Source organism: Gymnoscopelus microlampas (genome assembly GCF_963454915.1).
Source record: "Gymnoscopelus microlampas genome assembly, chromosome: 18".
In the NCBI taxonomy this organism is placed as follows: domain Eukaryota; kingdom Metazoa; phylum Chordata; class Actinopteri; order Myctophiformes; family Myctophidae; genus Gymnoscopelus; species Gymnoscopelus microlampas.
In genome coordinates, this window is record NC_139955.1 from 13538953 (window position 1) to 13558511 (window position 19559).

The window sequence follows — 19559 nt, forward strand, 5'->3', positions numbered from 1 at the left end:
TGACAGCAAAGTGTCCGGAATCATCCGGAGTCATTATGATTCAGATGATTACATCTTCCCCCACAATTCCTGCCTCCCATCTGTCTGCTCTCATGTGAAAAAAAAGGGACTTGCGTCAAACAACGCCCCAGCAACACGGCTCTACATGGCCAACACTATACTACACAATTATGTACCGTAACACTGTTGAATTATTGGCAGATGATGTTGCATATTCCGAAGCATTTACACAGAGAAGGGGCGCCCAAGGTCCACACTAGTACCGTTCCCCAACTAGATGCAGGGAGCAGTTAAATCATAGTCTACCCACCCACCCTCCCCGTGTCAGAGAAACAGTCAAATGTAAATCTTTTTAGGAAGGATGGTTAGAGACGCACGAGAGGAAACAATCAAATCAGAGGAAAATGAGATGTGAAGGAAAGGCGAAGGAGGAAGAGGGAGGTGGTAATGCCAGTGCCATCAAAACAGCCTGTGAAATACTCCCAATATGGTGCCGACATGGACCAGCTCCCAGCCGCCACCAACCCCTAGCCATTGAAGGACTGGGGAAGGGAGGGGAAGGGAGGGGAAGGGGGGGGTAACACATGGTTAGAGGGCCAGAGAGCTCCTTCGGTACTAATCCTCTGCGATTTCTTGCTGGTTGGATGCAGTGCTGTGGGATCACTCTAGTCCACTCAGCTCTCTCTATGCCATTTCATTCATGGTTTGCCTGCAATTCATTTCATTTTCACGCCAGAGGTTTTCTTGCAGGTGCTTATTATTATGGTTGGGGCTTCTCTGTAGCATCTTTTATGATACTAGATAGTCTCGATAGTAATGACGATGAAGAGCTCAGCCAAAGATCACGTCTTAATGGGTTAAAGCGATCGGCGGGTGGATCGTTGTGAAGAATAATATTCTGTGATTTTTCAAAGGTTAGTGAAAACGATCGGAATCGCTGGCAAGGGCAGCTTATAAACGATGTTTTAACTCTGGCAGTCAATGAGTTAATTGGACGTCCAATCAGAGTTTAGCCGACTGAGCAGTGTTCTCTAAAATTGAGAGAATCAGAAATGTAACATGGGCCAAAACCAGGGAGTATCCATCCCATATGCCTAATGATTGAGACTCAAGTGGTTCTTTTCTTCTCTTTCTCTCTCTTACACTCTACTCTGCAGATAAGTCCTGGTGGGAATTAAGGGCCTAGATGTAGAGGATGGGCGGCAGCATGCCACAGTCAAGTCAACTGGAAAGTCACAGCCAGATGCATGAGCTACATATTCTCACTCCAAGACATGATTACATAATTACATTTAGAAGGGGGAAAAACTGGTTTATTGTTTTTTTATGATGTTTTGAGTACATTTTGCTCAGATGAACTTGAGGCTTAATTTAACAGAAAAGGCCAACATGTACTTCTAACAACAAATTTGTTCAAAACATGGTGTGCTGTAAATATTTTGCACAGGAAACGTGCTAGGAAGATTATTACAACACACTGTCTAGCAGGCTGTTGACTCTTAAAATTAACTCCAATAGGGATCCACCCTTCCATTCAATATTTCATGAAGGGCAGCCAACTTTCCATTCCCTCCCAAAGAAATGCAGATAGTTATTCTTGGAGTGAAACTCTAAAGAGCACCAATGAGTCAACCATCTCTAGATGGAATTTCTACTTTGCATAACTCTGAAAATGACCATGGTTAAATTAACAAAGAAGGTTCACTTTGAAAGATTTCCGTGAGCCAAATGGTTGCTCAAAGCCCACCGTGCATTCTTATTACCATTCAACTTTAAAGCAGCTGGTCATATACATCACATGCTTACCGTATGCTCAAAAATTAAAAAGCACTGCACTCAGAACTCGTAAATTATGGATGCCTACCAGACTATGTTTGCATTTCTATATCATACCTGCTCCTGTTTGAGAGGAAAGGCATTGCAGTGCGCCCTAGCTCAAGCCTGGCTATCAGAACCCCCCTCCCCCTCCCACACACACACACACACTTAATGTTATGTTGTCCGGGGACTCATGAAAAGACCATTTTGCTTTAATAATTTTACGTTGTTTATGTGGCTTGTCTATGTATGTATACAGCAGACACAGTGGCAGCGGTGAGGCGAGGCTGAGATTTACAGCCATGGTTAATTTCAACAGTGAGCTGCCGCAACACGTTGGAGATATCAATATTCTGATGGTGACGAGCCAGTAGGGAGGTGGAGATGGGGGGGGCTGTGGTGTGGGTGGGTAGAGGCACACAAGCACTGTGTACAAGGCAGAGAGCAAGTGAGTGTGTGTGAGAGTGAGGGAGGGAAAGGGAAAAGGGAGAGTGAGAGAGCGAGAGAGAGAGAGAAACTGTGCTTATGATCGACGCCAGGCTGCCACCACTCTGTAGCAGAGAGTGGCTGCAACAAAGAGCACAGAATAACATCAGCGGCTCTCCGCTCTGCTATTTTCTCTTCCCCCTGCGTCTAGCGGCAGCAGACGAGGGCTCCGTGCACTGCGCTGCAGAGGCTATGCTGAGGCTGATCTGGCGACGCGAGCGAGCGAGCGAGCGGGGTCTCTCTGGCTGCCATCAACAAGTTAGGGTTTAAGGACCCCCAGCCATGAAGGGGGGGAAGCTTGATCTTCAATTAACCAATTGAGCTGACGACATTGCAGTGGAAAGGAAAACGGAGGGAGTGAAAAGGAAGGAGGGGAGGGGGGGGTCTCGACGCCGAGGTCGTTTGGGATGCAACTGATCAACTTCGAAAATTAAGGATTCCTGGGAGGAAGGGAAAAAAAGATGCATCCTTTTCTTTAATCTCGGATTAAAGAGGACAAAAAGGGGGACAGAAAGGAATAAACAACATCTTGGGACATGGAATTTAGGATTTCATTTCAGTTGGGAGGGCTCAGTATTGCTTCATTTCAGAAGAGCCTGATTCCTTTTGTATTTACTCAAAAGGGTTTTTTCCCACTGGATTTTTGTTCCATCTGGCTGCTCCAAGTGTCTGCGGAAAAGGACAGTTGAATGCAGCCTCCGATGTGCACAAAAGAATGGGTAAGTTACCCTCTTTATTTGGCAGGTCTGGACCTGAATAGGGAATAAGAGTGAGAGGGAGGGAGGCTGAAGACTAAAAGGCTATTGAGCCACATCTATTTAGTTCAATTGTCCTTGATTTTACCCTCGCCAACACCCAAGTCAGGAATTTCTGAATTCATAATAGGAAGCGCATTTTCTAACAGACGTGCATAACCTCTAAACTGATTGATGAATATCCATTATCAAGTGATCAATTCAAATAAACTACCATAAACTCGGAAAAAGGACACGGCAATGAAGGGTTAATGCATGACAAATATGAAAGCGGTAGGCAATGACTGGAATGACAGCAACCCGCAGAACGTGTTTGATCAAATACAATGACATGTCATTGAACACAATAAGCTGGTCAAACTCCATCTTTTTAGCATTTAATGAACACAGGTGCATATTTAACTGTGACCTTTCAATTATACATGTTCTTACAAAAAAATCAATATGTGTGTGTGTGTGTGTGTGTGTGTGTGTGTGTGTGTGTGTGTGTGTGTGTGTGTGTGTGCGTGTGTGTGTGTGTGTGTGTGTGTGTGTGTGTGCGTGTGTGTATGACGCACGAGAGAAGTTGTGAATGTGATATAATTCATATAAAAAGGTGCGTTTATGAGGGAGGGGGTGAGAGAGACTGAAAGAGACTGAGAGAGCAATTGCTCATAAGACGAAAACAAAAAAACATCATGCCACGCATCAGCAATAAGTGTTCTGCAGAGATTAGCGTTCCCACAGTTCATTTTCTTATCTTTGAACCCACTCAGGTTTCCATTCAAGGTGGCCATTGGTGGGAAGTGCACCAGTGGCACTGTGTCTGTGTGTGATCATCAGCATGCTGCTGATGTGTCTGCTGCCTCCTGCGTCGTGCACAACCTGCCCTCAGAAATGCCGCTGTGAGGACCTGCAGTTCTACTGCGACACCCAGGGGCTCCAGGCACCCCCAGATGGCGTGGACAAGGGGGCCCTGGGGCTGTCCCTGCGCCACAACAGCATCACCGAACTAAGCCCGGACCAATTCTATGGCTTCAGCCAGCTTACCTGGCTCCATCTGGACCACAACCAGATCACCACGGTGCAAGAGGATGCTTTTCAAGGGCTCTACAAGCTGAAGGACCTAAACCTGAGCTCTAATCGCATCACCAAGCTGCCGAACACAACCTTCATCCACCTCATCAATCTACAGATCCTGGACCTGTCCTTCAATCAGATGACGGCGTTGGAACCAGAACTGTTCCACGGGCTAAGGAAGCTCCAGATTCTCCACTTGCGCTCCAATTCACTTCGCACCACCCCCGTTCGGGCTTTTTGGGACTGTCGCAGCCTGGAGTACCTGGGCTTGAGCAACAATCGCCTCCGGAGCCTGGCACGGAATGGCTTTGCTGGGCTCATTAAGCTCAGAGAGCTCCATTTGGAGCACAATCAGCTAACCAAGATCAACTTGGCCCATTTCCCACGCTTGGTCACACTCCAGTTTCTATATCTGCAGTGGAATAAGATCAGCAATCTGACATGTGGCATGGAGTGGACCTGGACCACGCTAGAGAAGCTGGACCTAACGGGGAATGAGATTCGCGTCCTGACGGCTGATGTGTTTGAAACACTGCCAAACATAAAGATTCTGCTGTTGGATAACAACAAGTTGACCAGCCTGGACGCCCAGGTCATGGATATGTGGCGGTCTCTGGGCACCGTGGGGCTTTCTAGCAACCTCTGGGAATGTACCAAACGGATCTGTTCTCTGGCCACTTGGCTGAGCACCTTCAAGGGACGGTGGGAACATTCCATTCTTTGCCACAGTCCTGAATATGCCCAGGGCGAGGAGATACTGGATGCCGTTTACGGATTCCAGCTTTGCCAGAATTTTACCGCGCCACCTGTACAGACAGTTATCACGACCACGGACGCTACGACGACCCCAGAGGTCACCAGCTCCCCGTTTGGAATTATGACCCCCACGCAGGACTATGCAGAGGATTTTGGGAGCTTTACTACGATCACCACCATCACGACGTCGACGACTCAAACCCCACGTGCTGCTCCGCCAGCGACTACCACCACCTCACTTGAAGAGGCAGCCGTCACAGATGACTTCTCCGAGACGGACAATACCGTTCTCACTCACAGAGTCATCATGGGAACTATGGCTCTGCTCTTTTCCTTCTTTCTCATCATTTTCGTCGTGTACATCTCACGGAGGTGTTGCCCTCCCACCCTGCGCCGGATACGCCACTGCTCGGCTATTCAGAACCGCAGACAGCTGAGGACCCAGCAGCGGCAGCCTATGGCAGACCTGGCTACACAGGTACCATATAATGAGTACGAGCCCAGCCATGAGGAAGGGGCACTCGTCATCATCAACGGCTATGGGCAGTGCAAGTGTCAGCAACTGCCTTATAAAGAGTGTGAAGTATGAACTCCTATTTATTCCTAGAGCTTATGGTTTGCCATTTGACCATTTCAGATGATACAGGGTTTCTTTTTTTGTTTTTTTTCCAGTTTATATAAAAGTCATAATTTCTACAAGTGAGCTTCAAGGATATATGAGAGCTGTTGAATGCTGACAGACTGATGGAGGATTTGACAGTTAAGGGACGAAGTAGAGATATTCACAAATTTATTTTTCTATGAATGCAAGGTTGTTCTTATCAGGCAGGGGGCAATCATTTTGAATGGGTAAAAATTGTAAACTGTGAGATTTGTCTCCACATTGTCACTATATTCTGCAGCACAGAGTAAATATTTATCCAAAATGTCCTCTGCTAAAGGAACATTAGTGGAGAAATCTGATTTAAAAATTAATGTCTTGTTTCCTGTTAAAAAGTAAACAAGCAAGTATCTGATGAAGTTCATAAGATGCACCATAGACACTGTAGCCCAATTACTTTGGACAAATTGGATAATTATATCAAATGTTTTGTTTTAGTTTTGAATTAAGATGTTTTGAGAGTAATATAAACTTGAATATCGCCCACGATCTGAACTACAAGTGAAAATTAAATGTCAATATTGTTTGGTAATCATGTTACAAATAAAGAAAATCCTCTCCTGATGAGAGCAGGGCCCTGAAGTTCTGTTCACTAAACACCCATCATGGCACTCATTTCCAAATTTGATTTAATTAGGCCAAATCTATGACTTTCCATCAAATGAATAACCTAAGCACTGTTCATGTAAGGTTCATGTCCAGTATACCACAATGGCTGGATGTCTTCCTCACCTGAGACTTTAAGATAAATGTAAACTATCTTTCAGCAGCTGAGTAAACCACGCACTGGTCACCATGTGTGACACATGATGACCAGTGTGCGGTTTCCTCAGCTCTGAATATTGCCATACACACTGTGACAGTATTTATGACAGCTCAACTTAGTAAGCACTGTTAACTTACTCACAACCTGTCAACATACAACAACCAAGGTAAGAAACATTTGTAAATGTGAAGGCACTGACTAAATGGATAATGAAAAGCTAAAAATCCAGAAAGAAGACAGTTTTGATCTAAAAATAAACCTTTCCCAGGAGCCCAGGCCTGGAGCAGCCTCTTTACTGCATAGACTCTAATCAGGTCTGACAGGCTCAAGATTGAACCAATTAAGGCCAGGCAAAAAGAATCTGATATTCTGTCACCCACACCATTGATCCAGCAAGATTTAGCTTCGCCAGCCGCTCAGAAATAGTTCTAGCAGAAACATCCTCCACAGTCGGCAAGAACATCTACCTTTGTTTCACAATCTCATTCTTGTCAGAGAGGCATCAGGTTGACATATGCCTTTGGTGGAAAAGGACAGTCGGACGGATTGGGAGCATCAGCAGTGTAAAGTTAAACTGTGGAGGCTCCCCCAGGGAGCAAATGCAGCTCCTGTGATAAGCAAACAGGGGAGGCTGGGTCAGACACATTTGTATGCAGCAGGGAGAGGATGTGCATTAGCATCAGACTAAAGCCGCCGCTGCAGCTCCGCAGTTCTTTGTGTTCGGTTGGGGCGGTGGGGGCAGGGTGAAAGGGAGAGGAAACGAGGGGAATTGATGGGACGATGGAGAGGGGCAGCCGTGGGGTAATGTCCTGGCTTATCGAAGCCAATGAGCGTCCTTCCGGCCAATTAATGGTATTCCATAAGGCCAGGGCAGGCAGGGAGGGGAGAAAGGAATGACAAATATTGACAGGGCAGCACCTTGGGCTTGAAATGCAGTGACTTAAACGTCAAATTGACAAAGTAGCAACAACACTCATTTCACTACTTGCCGGCAGATACTTTAAGGTAATACAACTGAAAACTATAATAATAATTATAATGATCATAAATAGTCAAGAGTAAAGGTAAAAATCACTGAGTGGAGCATTTGGAATGTGGCACGATTCTGATAAGTGTAGAGTTTGCTTACATTTTATGAAACAAGTGAGCACTGCCAAGTCATCTACAAGAAAGGAGACTGCTGGGATCTGCCTGACTACACAAAATTAGAATGCAAGGCATAGAGCGGTGTCTTGGAGGGTGCGTGCTCCAAGTATCTCCTGTAGTATCATCTGTGGTGAACATTTCTCTTTATGGAATTTCTGCGAGATTTCAATTTGACAGCAAACATCTAATGTCTTGTTAATTGTTAATGCATCTCACTACATTTTACCCAAAATGATAACTTCCACCCTAACCATTCTGAAGAGTACTGGCAAACCTCTGTGGAATGACATCAGACAAGGGTTTAGAAGGGGGGGTAAATATAGAGGGCTGGTGTAGCTATTCAAAGTGTAGCAGTTCAGTTGCAGTCGAAGCATTCAACCACACTATGAAGACATGTTTCAGTGTAAATCCAAAGCAGTTGTTCTACATCTTGTTTGAACTCGAGAACAAAAAAATATGCTATTATCGACCGTGTCCAAGGCCAAGCACTTCCACATCGTCTGCCATTTTCTTTTCCTACAGCTTTGCACAGTTTTTACTATTGCCCTCTCAAACTGTCTTGCATGTTCAACAGTCAAAAACTGATTTGAATTTTTATTAATGTCATTCAGAAAACATTGTGGAGATGCCTCGTTCCTGATAATGGCAAGAATGGGGATGTATGTGGATTTTCTTTTTTTTCTAAATCGTTCTGTCAATCGTTTGACATCTCACTGTTTAAGATAAGGCTTGTACTAAGTGACTGAGAAATCCACACAATTTGTAGAAATATGCATCCCTTTGCACTCTGGCTTTTCGTCCACTGTTTTTTGGTTCCTCTTGTCATACTTTAGCCCTGCTCCCCATCCTGCCTAACAATAAAAAAAGATAAAAGATTGACAAAGAGAGAATCCTTTCTCTTACCCAACTTCTTTGTGCAAAATGAATGCTTTTCTCTTCCCTGTTCCTTTTGTATTGTAATATGTACAATTTCATATCTGTATAGTGGCTAAGATGTGGCAAAATGGAAAAAAAATATCTTTTTCCCCCTTAAAACATATATTTTTTAAATAAAATGGTTACAATATATTGACTGTTTATTAACTGATGGATGCTCCTGCCTCCGTTTGGTCCTCTAAATAATTGGCAATTATGCTAACGAAGTAATTGTTAATTGGTTACTTGTTGAACCCAACTTTTGGTGAACTTTATACTGATAAGATATGTATCCATTACCTCATACTTCACATAATGTTGAAAATAGGTTTACAGAGTACTGAAGAATTAAGGGGATTATTTGCTTGTTTCACTTCTAATTGTAATGTCAACAGAGTGAATACTAATCATATGGGGCAAGCCTACTTAATTATGTGGTACAACCTGTTAACAGTGTTTTTAATTGATAATTAAAGGCTCTACATTCCCTCAGCTTCACCAATACCTAGCCTAAACCAGGGATACTCGTTGTGTCTGCAATTTTACACTATATTCTAAATCGCGCTAAATGTAATTCCAAAAACTGCACAAACCAAATGTTGTGGGGATGCCTATCTAGAGCAAATAATTCATTATTAGTCCAGCTCTGGCACTTTGCTGGCCTTATAAACCAAGATTACATACTGCCTGAATAATTTCAAATGTTGGGATATTTCTGAGAGACATCCCAAGCCCCAAGGGTCCAATGGTGTTGCTGGAACCAAGATGAATACAAAATGATTGACAGTAGTTTAAAATGATTATCTAAACCACTGACTCACGATTGAAACAAAACAGAAATGAGAATAATTACATTGCAGCTTTGCTGGAGGCTTACATGTCCCCATTTCAGTGCATTTTTCCTGTGAATGAAGACCTTTCAGAATGTGCATATAACACTGCCCCAATTCGAATACAGAGGTTTGAAACATGCTGCTAAGTGCTATGTCCATGCAGCCATTGAAGAGTTCACTAATGTTTCTACCAGCAAAACTGAACTGCTAACATACAATTGGCATTCTGCTCACACACCACGTAACAGTTTTGCCATTTCTTCCAAATCCACACTAGTCCTAAGAGGACAATATTGTGTAGGCTCTACAACTGCCTTTAACTATCCAAAGGCGATCTACTGTATTAGTCACCCATCTAACCCGGCCCTTAGACTTCGTGTCAAATGTTTCATTTTCATGCCCTGGCGAAGACCTCCGGGTTGAAACGGTTATTATTATCAATATATTTAGCTTTCGAAATATGAGTAACTGGTGCATTCCTCTCTTCTATTTGCTTTAACGTTTAATCTAAGTCACTGGCTGAGTCTTAAATAGGACTACACAAAACATTACTGCTGTGGGACTTACAACTAGATAAAGCATTTGTTGAAGGGACATTTATCACTGAACCACATACAGATCAACTAGGCCAACAGTCCCAGCAAGAATGGTCAGAAGTGACCTAAAGTAATAGACAACAGATAACAGATGTACTGCCCGTGGGGTTTTATCAAGGAGAGGAGGAGGGAGGAAAATACTGAAAAAAAGGATTGGTGTGAAAGGACAAAGATTTATGGAGTTGCAACCATTTTCCAGACCAATGGCTTCTTGAACTCCTACTCTCCTACCACCAATAAGCCTGGGACATGCTTAGACAGACAATATAAATCAATGGTTCTCAAACGTTTTCATGTCAAGGACCCCCAAAATTATATGTATTTGGCCACTCACCCCCATCTCAAAGCATTGTTTCAGGGGCCCCCAGAAGCAAATATTTCAGTTACAAATGTTGGCTTTATTAAAAAAATAAAGAAAATAGCATATCTACAAGCTCATAGCGCGGCACAGCTTGTACATCTGCTATTTTTGAATAGCCAAAGTATACAATAATGATTAAAGTGGTTAAAATGATTGTGATGCTATATTTAGCAGGGGACCCCCTGGTACCCCGCCAAGGATCCCTGGGGGTCCCCGGGTCCACTTTGAGAACCAATGGCTTAGACAGAGAATATAGAACCTGTATATCCAAACTATAATGTTGACAGGAATGGATGGAATTTCTGGGTAGATGCCAATAAATAAATATCTGCCAATGCAGATCATTTACTTGTTTTGCCCATTTGTCAACCTCAGTGTCTGTGTGATGATCAAGTGCAGGACAGAAACAGATCAGCAAAAGTGAAATAATACGTCTGCACACTGCAATGTACAGTTGCTCCTAACAGTTACTTATTTACGTTAAAAGGCAAAGCTGCTGAAACATGAATAACTGTTACATGGGAGCTGTAGTGGGTGGCTTCTGTTTTCATGTTCACGTTTTCTTAAAGACAACCATATCCACATCTAATTTAGAAAAATAAATCCCACGTGGACATAATGTAAAAAGAAAAAAAGGTACCACTTTCGCTGCTGCAATTTCTAATTACAAACTGTGAAATTACTATAGTTATCGTGAAGCCAATTACAAAAACAAAACCTGTCTGACATATCCTGAGGGGTGTCGAGTGTTCATTTAGCTTCCAATATAAATGTAGTTGTAATGTTAACAAAAAGATGAAAGAGTCGTTTCCTTCCCTGTTGTCTTTGATTAAATGGTCTGAGACTCTGGGGTAACGTTAGAGCAGAATCATTCTTCCCAAGAGCTCACAGAAATCAAGCTGAATAAAACGAAGTGTCTGTTCCTTTCAGTGGCTGGCCAAAGGTAGTCGTCTTTCATCCTCTGATCAAAGATGCTGACAAATGATACAATGGCTGGGGTTGCACTTACTAGACAATTTGAAAGAATGTGGAAAGATACATTTGGTAGAAGTGGTACCTTTTTACACCCTTTTTGCTTTATTAGTCAGAACCAAGAGGCCTGCACAAATGAGTGTGAGTCATACTCCAAAGGAAATCTGCAGAACAGTTGTGAATATGTGGTTCAACTGTGGAACAAGGTCTCTGGAGTTTTCCGAAAGCTATCTAAACTGCACTCCGAATTAACATAAGAATTGTTGGTGGAAAAACATTTCTCAGGTTTATTTGTGCTATAAAGCAGAGGCACAAAGACTCATGCTGGATGGTAATTCCCTGCCCATTGCACTGCATAATGTGCATTCAGTGGTTTAGAAATTCCATTTACCCAGTTTACACGTTTGGATGGTTAATGACAGAGTTCAATTTTAACCCAGTCTATTGATGACCATAACAAATACCGTTGGAGAAAGACCACATTTGTTTAAACGTGACTTAGTTTGCAGAGTAACTGTATGTGATAAATATCTGACACAGGCTAGTCGTACATACATTATGTAGGAATTTGCATATATATTGCATATATATAAGAATATATATTGCATATATATAAGAATATACAGTAAGGAATGTGTTTATTTAGTTCTAATTGAGAGTGCAGAGGAAAACTACACTAGTAGAAACGCATTACATTGAATGGTACCCTACAGCATATCTCTTATACTGCCCACAAGGAAACAGCGTTGAGGTACATTCAGAATAATCTTCATTAGCCATCTTGAGTTTGTCTGACAAAGCAATTCATTATCCTACTGCTTTAGCTGAAACTACCTATAAATGTGCTTCCTTATTTCTTCTGGCAGATTCACTTCCATGATGCATTATACTGAACGGCTGAATCAATGAGCTATCAGGAATTCTCACAAAGACACTGCTAATTTAGTCCATTAGGAGACGACAAGTTTGCGGCACTGTGATGCCATTAAAATATCTAAATTCTATAATATAATTAAAACTTGCAAATCCTCACGAAGCAATTAAATCTCAGAGTGCAATACTATTAATGGTGTGTACATTGCTAAGACTACTACTTTGTACAGTTCTCAACTAAAGCAAGAGGTTATTTGAGGATTCAATTACAGTGGAGGTGGTCATAAAACTGGAGGACTGCTGTATAAGCTAAACAGCATGTTGCGAAATTATCAAGGAAGGCCGGCTCCACTCTGCTGCCAACCAGCAATGCAAGGCGGTCTTAATTCTCACCTACATTACAAACTGGATGCGATCCAGAGGAAGAGATGCAGAACCCATAATTTACTGTAGGAAAATTGAGCCGAAAGATCCCAACACACATATCAAAGTTGGGAGGAAACCCGATTAAAAACCTCTAACCTTTAGATAGACGAGTTTCCCGAGAAGTAAGATCTATCTGAAGGCAATTTATGTGGAGCTGTCTGCAGTAATAAGGCAGAGGCGCACAGAGTACGCAATAAATCTGAGCGCACACCACTGCCCACCTGTAAGGACCAGGCCCATTTGAATTGCTCTGATCAGGCCAATGGGAAGCAAGCCTTAGCAATAAACCTGCAGTCTGTACCCTCACACAGGATACTGAACTGATGAGGTCTGATGAGACTCGAGGTCCCTGGAAACCTGAAGGGTTCAAGGACTCAGAGACCCAAGTGAGCCTTAGGTATTCATTATGAGGCCACCAATAAATCTAGAAAATGTTTACTAGGAACGACATATTCATCTGGGATCTCATCAAATACCTCCCACTTATGTATTTACTACCCAAAACATTAAAATGAATGTCTCATCTATTATACTGGAGAATCCAAAAGCATAGAAACTTGGGACCAGAAGTTCTATATTCATGATCGATAATCAATATCAACTGGGATTAGTGAGGATCAATTGTCTTGGCATGGCAGACTTAGAAAACCAAACCAAAAGGATTTTAGAAAAGAATACTTGATATGTCAATTAAACTTGTTCATACAGTTTCAACGTTTCATTATGTACTTAAAACACTAGTCCTACAATGTATCACCACAGGTTTCTGTCCAAATGTATGTCAATTACATACATTTACATACAAATTGTAAGTCAGTGTACTCTTGAGGCGAATACAGTAGGATACAGGAATTGATTCTTATTGTATAATCACGATAAGTGATTATACAAGTAGAGTGAGTAGAGTGAGTTTTGGTTAGCAATGACAGACAATAGAAAAGTTTAAAAAAATATTGGGTGAATCTTGTTGCTATTAACCGACAATGAAGTTATAAAAACAATAATACACTCCAGGTCTTGTCATACCGTAATTATAACATTATTAAGGCAGGCACTCCCCTTCATGTTGCATCAATGACGTCACCACAGCCATGGTATAATAATCATGATATACCAGGGCCTCTTGTGTAAGAATGTGACCTCTTGTGTACAAGAATTTATTTTCTGTATTCAATGAGTGAAATACTTGTAATTCCTGTTCCTTATAATATGAGGAACAGGAATTCATGTGATTCATATTATGAATCACAGCACAAGTGACAATAATGTCAATGTGAGTAGGGGTATTCAAGCATGGAAAGCACTCTGATGTGCTGACTTCCAGAGGCGTATCATGCTTAAATCCAGAAACGGTAAAATAGTCAATTTAAAAGAAAATGGAAAATAATTAAACTAAAAAGAACAAGTCAGGTAACAGAATTTATACACTGCAAGAAACACAAGAGTGAATGGAAAAATATAAATTAGAATGTGTATATGGGACCAGTAATACTTTGAATTACTATTCTGTACTATTTTGAATCTATTTTTTCCTCCTTTCAATATCCAACTTTAATAAAACATTTCCTTCCAAGTGTGTAAAACATCATAAACTAGAAGTTAGTGCGAGGGCTACGCTGCCCTCACACCTATGTCGCACTGCCCATCCATCCGACTGATATGCCCATATATGGGGTTCTCTGTATCCGTCAGTCCTTGCCCCAGGCCTCCATCTATCAGTCCTTGTCACTTTTATACCCATACTGTATATGGAGATCCCTGATGTCATCAGTATATGCTCATATATGTGCCCATGTTTGGAGCCGCCTGATTTGTTTGCGCTTGATCAACTACAAACACATGTACAGTACAAACAAGAATAATTAAATCATCTTGGTTTTAAATTACCAAAATTGAAAACTGGGGGAAAAGACGTAAATAAAACACGTTGACACGAGAATCCCAGGGCACTCCATATTAAAGTATTCCTGAACTTCTACGAATGTGTATGTAATGAAAAGTGAAATGCTGTTCCAATAAGAGACCTCGCTTGCTTTTAAGAAATTAAATTCAGAATTCATTTTCTTAACCCATTAAGACCTGGAACGCATTTGTGTCACTTATTGATTTGAGCAAAAAAAAAAACATTATTTTACACTTTGGCTATTCAAAAATAGCAGATATACAAGCTCATAGCGCGGCACCGAGTGCCGCGCTATGAGCTTGTAGATCTGCTATTTTTGAAAAATCGTGAAAATGTGCAAATCTTTTAAAGCGAACATTTGAACCTTTGTACAAATGTTCTAACTCAAATCTTTGCTGCTGGGGGTCCCTGGAACAACATATTTTGAGATGGGGGTCCGCGGCCAAATACATATTCATTTTGGGGTCCTTGACATGAAAAAGTTTGAGAACCACTGACTTAGCAACATATGTTTTTTTCAAAAAAAACTGTTAGGATTTAGAAGACATAATCGGAACCTCAGACCTCAATGGGTTAAAATGTAAACAAACTCTCAAGGCACACTTGAGCTCGGTCCAAGAAGTCTGCATTGTTTATGTGTCCGGCTGAGTATCACAACAGCTTATTACAAGTTTCATAAATTCAGATGGCTATTTTTGCAAAACACATCCCAGGCCTGTACGAGGATGCCAGTGAGGAATCCTGATGTGTGGATGTCTCCAAAAGACTGACAACAGAAGCCAAGGACTTGTCCATCAGGTATTTACTCCTTGTCCATCAGGCATTTACCTCTCGTCCATCAGGTATTTACTCTTTGTCCATCAGGTATTTACTTCTTGTCCATCAGGTATTTACTCCTCCCGAGTGGGGAGGCGAGAGTGCCAGGTTTGACAGGTGGCATCCATCTTCCACTGAGCCATTTGTTGCAAGCGTCAACTCAGCACCAGAGGCAATACCTCGCCACCGCTAACCCCTGAGCACTTAATAATGTTAATATCCGTCATAATAACGGCAAGGCAGCCATTTCTAGAACATCAGCCTCTGCAATTTTCCAAAAGAATAATGCTTCCACCTTAACTTATTCTATTTTATGTGATGAAAAGGGAGACTCATAACACATAGGCCAAAGGGAAAGGACATTAACAATACATGCAATTACTCACGCCAGTCTCAGATAAATCAATGGCAGCACTATGCATGATGGTGCGCTTTATAGTAGGGTTCCAGTTGGTCTTTTAATTCATCAAATTGATCTGTGGACATTCTTCTGAAACCTATTCTGTATCATACCCATTGACCTATTCTGTATCGTACCCATTGACAGCTTGAACTCTGCCATGCTTCCATATGAAAGTGTAAACAGAGGCCGCTCGTTGGTAAACAAGCCTCTCATTTTTCTTTGGCGGGGCAAACGAAAAGATTACCGCATTACCGCTATAGCTCACCACATACTGTCACTCCTCTAGCAACTAGGGCTGCAACAATCGATCATTTTAGCCTTTTTTTGGCCATTATTATATCGATAACTTTTTTGAAAACTTGAGAAGCAAGTGTTTCTAATAATTAGTTTAATATCTTCTAAATCAACGAATCGACACGAAATAAATCATTTACTTTTTATAATTAACAAATTAGATTAGTGTGATGAACCAAAGTATTCAAGTCAATTATCATATTTGTTATAGTTTATAATTCAGATCTCTCGATGGATAGCTTATCACTCCACCTTCGAGCCATTCAGAAAGAAGAATGACTTGGTGGTCCTACGTGGTCAGACAATGCATCATATTGACTAGTTCTGAAGATCCCTGCTGAAGTCTCCACAGTAGGCAATATTTCCTGTCATTCACACAGCAGTACAATGCAGTTAAAACTAAAGTGCTACAAAATTGCACAATTGGTCTATATTACATTACTTGAATCATATTGTAGACAACGGGAAAAATCTCTATTTACTCACAAAAGAGCAGGAACTTGCATTTTAATGAGTGTAAGTTATGCAAGTCATAAAATATATGTCAGCAGATAAATCACAGCAGTTCACAAATCTTATTTTACCACAACCAGGCCTGGTTCCCTTCCATTTTAGCTGATAAACGCTTTGTTGAAGAGTTAATTTACTTGAGGAAAAGGGGTTCAGAAACGATTAATCTTGGCCTAACCTTGTTTATTTGTGAGGAAACAATTTAGTTCTTCTCCAGAATTTTTATTAAATACAATTACAGGTCCTTGTAGGAGCAGCATTATGTAAATTTTGCAAATCATGTTTCCAAATAGCGTGGAGTCAAAATCATACCGCTATTATTAGTGGAGCAGAACAGCACTCATGATTTGATTCTTGGTATTATTCTATGATTACCATTGAACATTCAATATACCACATTTTGGCGGTGTGACACTGTAGTGGCCGGGCCGTCTAGAAGAGAATCAGTGTGTCTTTCTCCTATCCGCAGCTAATCTTGCAAACCACTGCACCGATTTGCAGCAGTTTTTTTGTGCACAGTACCAGTAGGCCAAGAAATATTTTGGAATATTTAACATTTTAAAATGTCTTATGTGACGTACATGCCGAGTTTGAGGGTGTTGAGGTCGGACAGTGCCAAAGTTATGCCCGGAACACACAACTAAAAGATAGATAACCACTTTATACTATACTATACTTTTCTTTCCCATTTAATTTAATTTCATGTGCATTGACCATGATTGAATATTTGATTGGAGTCCACAGCCTTAAATAATGTGAGCCTTATCAGACAGAGGTGTTGGAATGTCCTCAAAACTGAACAACATCAGATATAGTCTGCCCAGTGGCTCCCAGGTATCAGGCACGTCCCTCACCATCTTCTAAGCAACTGCTTCATTGCTCCTCTGAGTCTTATCTCAAAGCTAACCTAGGTTTTACTATAAATCATTTTTTGTCTGACTATTTCTCATTTTTCATAACGGGCAAATTAATTCTATTCAGGGCTGATTAAATACCTTTACTTTAATATTCCAATTATTACTGCTCTCCAAAGACATTGATGTAAAGTATATGATAATGTTATACCGTCCCTGTGACTAAAGCAGGACGGAAATGCTTAAGAAATATACTATACTAATATACTGCAACAAACGCTTTTGTGTTTGCTGTGACGAGTCTGTGCTGAACATAGGGCACACTGGTTCTTATCAGGAACCGTCCATGAGGGAGGAATTCACACATTAATTTGGCTGTACATAAAGGACATTTACTTATGTAATTCTATTGGTTTAATATAATTATCATAATGAAACTATCCATTTGCCCCATTTCAATTTAATTACCACTTTTTTAAATAGGTAGCTATAAATATGCGTCACAATATTTTCTCGTTGCCAAGGTCAGGGAAAACTGCACATCTGCCGAGGACAAAGACACACGCGTGTGTGCGTGTGTGTGTGTGTGTGTGTGTGTGTGTGTGTGTGTGTGTGTGTGTGTGTGTGTGTGTGTGTGTGTGTGTGTGTGTGTGTGTGTGTGTGTGTGTGTTTCGTGAACCATGCATAGAAGTCGCCTGCCTCCCCATGAGGTCTCCTCACTAACACATTCATCACAGATCAATTCACAGAGTCCATCTCACCTTGGAACCAAAGTAATCCTCTGGCTAAAACCTCTCACATACAGACCTCTGAATTAGGTCCCGGCTTAGAAGGCATCCATTTTTGCCAGTGGAAGAATCACATTGTTGTTTAAAATGTAAGAACCAGCTGCCCACCACCACGGAGGCTAGGGGTTTGAATCCACAAGGTGCATCGGGCTTTGTCGAGTGTCGAACGTGTTTGAGGGAGGGAAGCCAGGCGGGGAGGGTGATATTGTCACTGCACATAATCCTACGGGCTGGGGCGGCACCTGTCAGCAGGGAGTGTTGGGCGGGAGGAGTAGGACGGAGGCTCTACGTCCTCCCGGTGGGGGTTCCTCACTAGCAAGTGAGTCAGTAGGACACAACAAATGTGTGTGGGGAGGAATTCAACAAAAAAAAGCCAACAACCTGCCATGACTGCTTAAGATAAGGTTTCCATTATATAAGTGATATGAAATGCCAAAGTTAAAGTCTCTCAAAAATGTCAAAGCAACAACCTTGGTTCTTATCCGACTGCATACTGGCATGCATCTTAAGCTGGCTGAAACTGACTTAATGCTTCTGAAATTTGCCATCTAATGGAGATTGATTATTTTATAGAAAATGTACATGCATGCAGCGATTCATCCTAGGTGGAATGACAGCAGTACATTTGTGTAACATCACAGATCAAGGGCTGGACAAAGTCCTCTCTCATTTCACTTTAAAAAAAAAAGCTTAACGCCCGTAATGGACCAAAAAACAAGGATAGTCTCCTTGGTCCCCCTAGAAGAAGGCCAGTGTCCGTCATTCCTTCAATATAGCTCTGGAGAGTATATTCAAAATAGGAATAGATGTCACATTTAGAATATCCTACTATTTTCCTACTTAATTAACATGGGAGTAGCCCAACAACCAGAGGGCAGCATCAGGGATAATCAATATCACCATATTGATTTCTTCCAAGTCCACATAAGTCTCTATCCAAGTCAAAATAATCTCAAGTCCTCATTAAGACCACTTGGTGTGAAAGTATCCAAGTTATAAATCTGAAATGGCTTTCTTCTCAAGAGCAGAGGGTCAGTGTCACCTCCTCCATGAGGACATTTAATAGCTTGGCACTCCTGTATACAGTGAAACTGTTTTTAAGGGCTCTTGTTTTTCCAATATATATACAAGGCCACAGCAACATCAAATGTGGACTGTTGAAAGTATGTTTTATTGACCCCGCATCTGTGGGTAGGACCTGCTTGAGGAAGTGTGAATCTGCTTTCATCAGCATACAGTATTATGAACATTGGGTTGTCTTTTATATAGATCATGAGGATTATTGAAACATTTTCAGTGAAGGGTCTGCATCTAAAATGTAACAATGTGTCTTTAAAACCTCCTCAATGTCTCTTCCAACTGGTGAGAATGTTCTAAGAATGCCAGAATCAATCAAAGGGCAGGAAGAGCATTTCAAGTTGAAACGCGGTTGTATTCCCAAAACCCCCAATCAACTATTTGATAAGGGGAAGATCTTGTGCATCATTCAAAACCAGTCAAGAGTAGATCAAATTAGCAGTTAGGTACTTATGTAACAGATGAGTACTTTGCTGTTTGCTACAAAACAA

The 19559-nt window shown here is 41.5% G+C and overlaps 2 protein-coding genes across 2 annotated transcripts in view; one reads left to right on the plus strand and one right to left on the minus strand.

Moving 5' to 3' along the window:
* Window positions 1-19559, minus strand: part of ctnna1 (catenin (cadherin-associated protein), alpha 1) — a 151015-nt gene that overhangs the window by 74614 nt on the left and 56842 nt on the right. The window lies entirely within an intron of this gene.
* On the plus strand, window positions 2754-6187 carry lrrtm2 (leucine rich repeat transmembrane neuronal 2). Its single transcript, XM_084040991.1, has 2 exons — window positions 2754-3023; window positions 3815-6187. The coding sequence occupies exons 1-2, from the start codon at window positions 3020-3022 to the stop codon at window positions 5461-5463; spliced, it is 1653 nt and encodes a 550-aa protein (XP_083897117.1). The 5' UTR covers window positions 2754-3019; the 3' UTR covers window positions 5464-6187.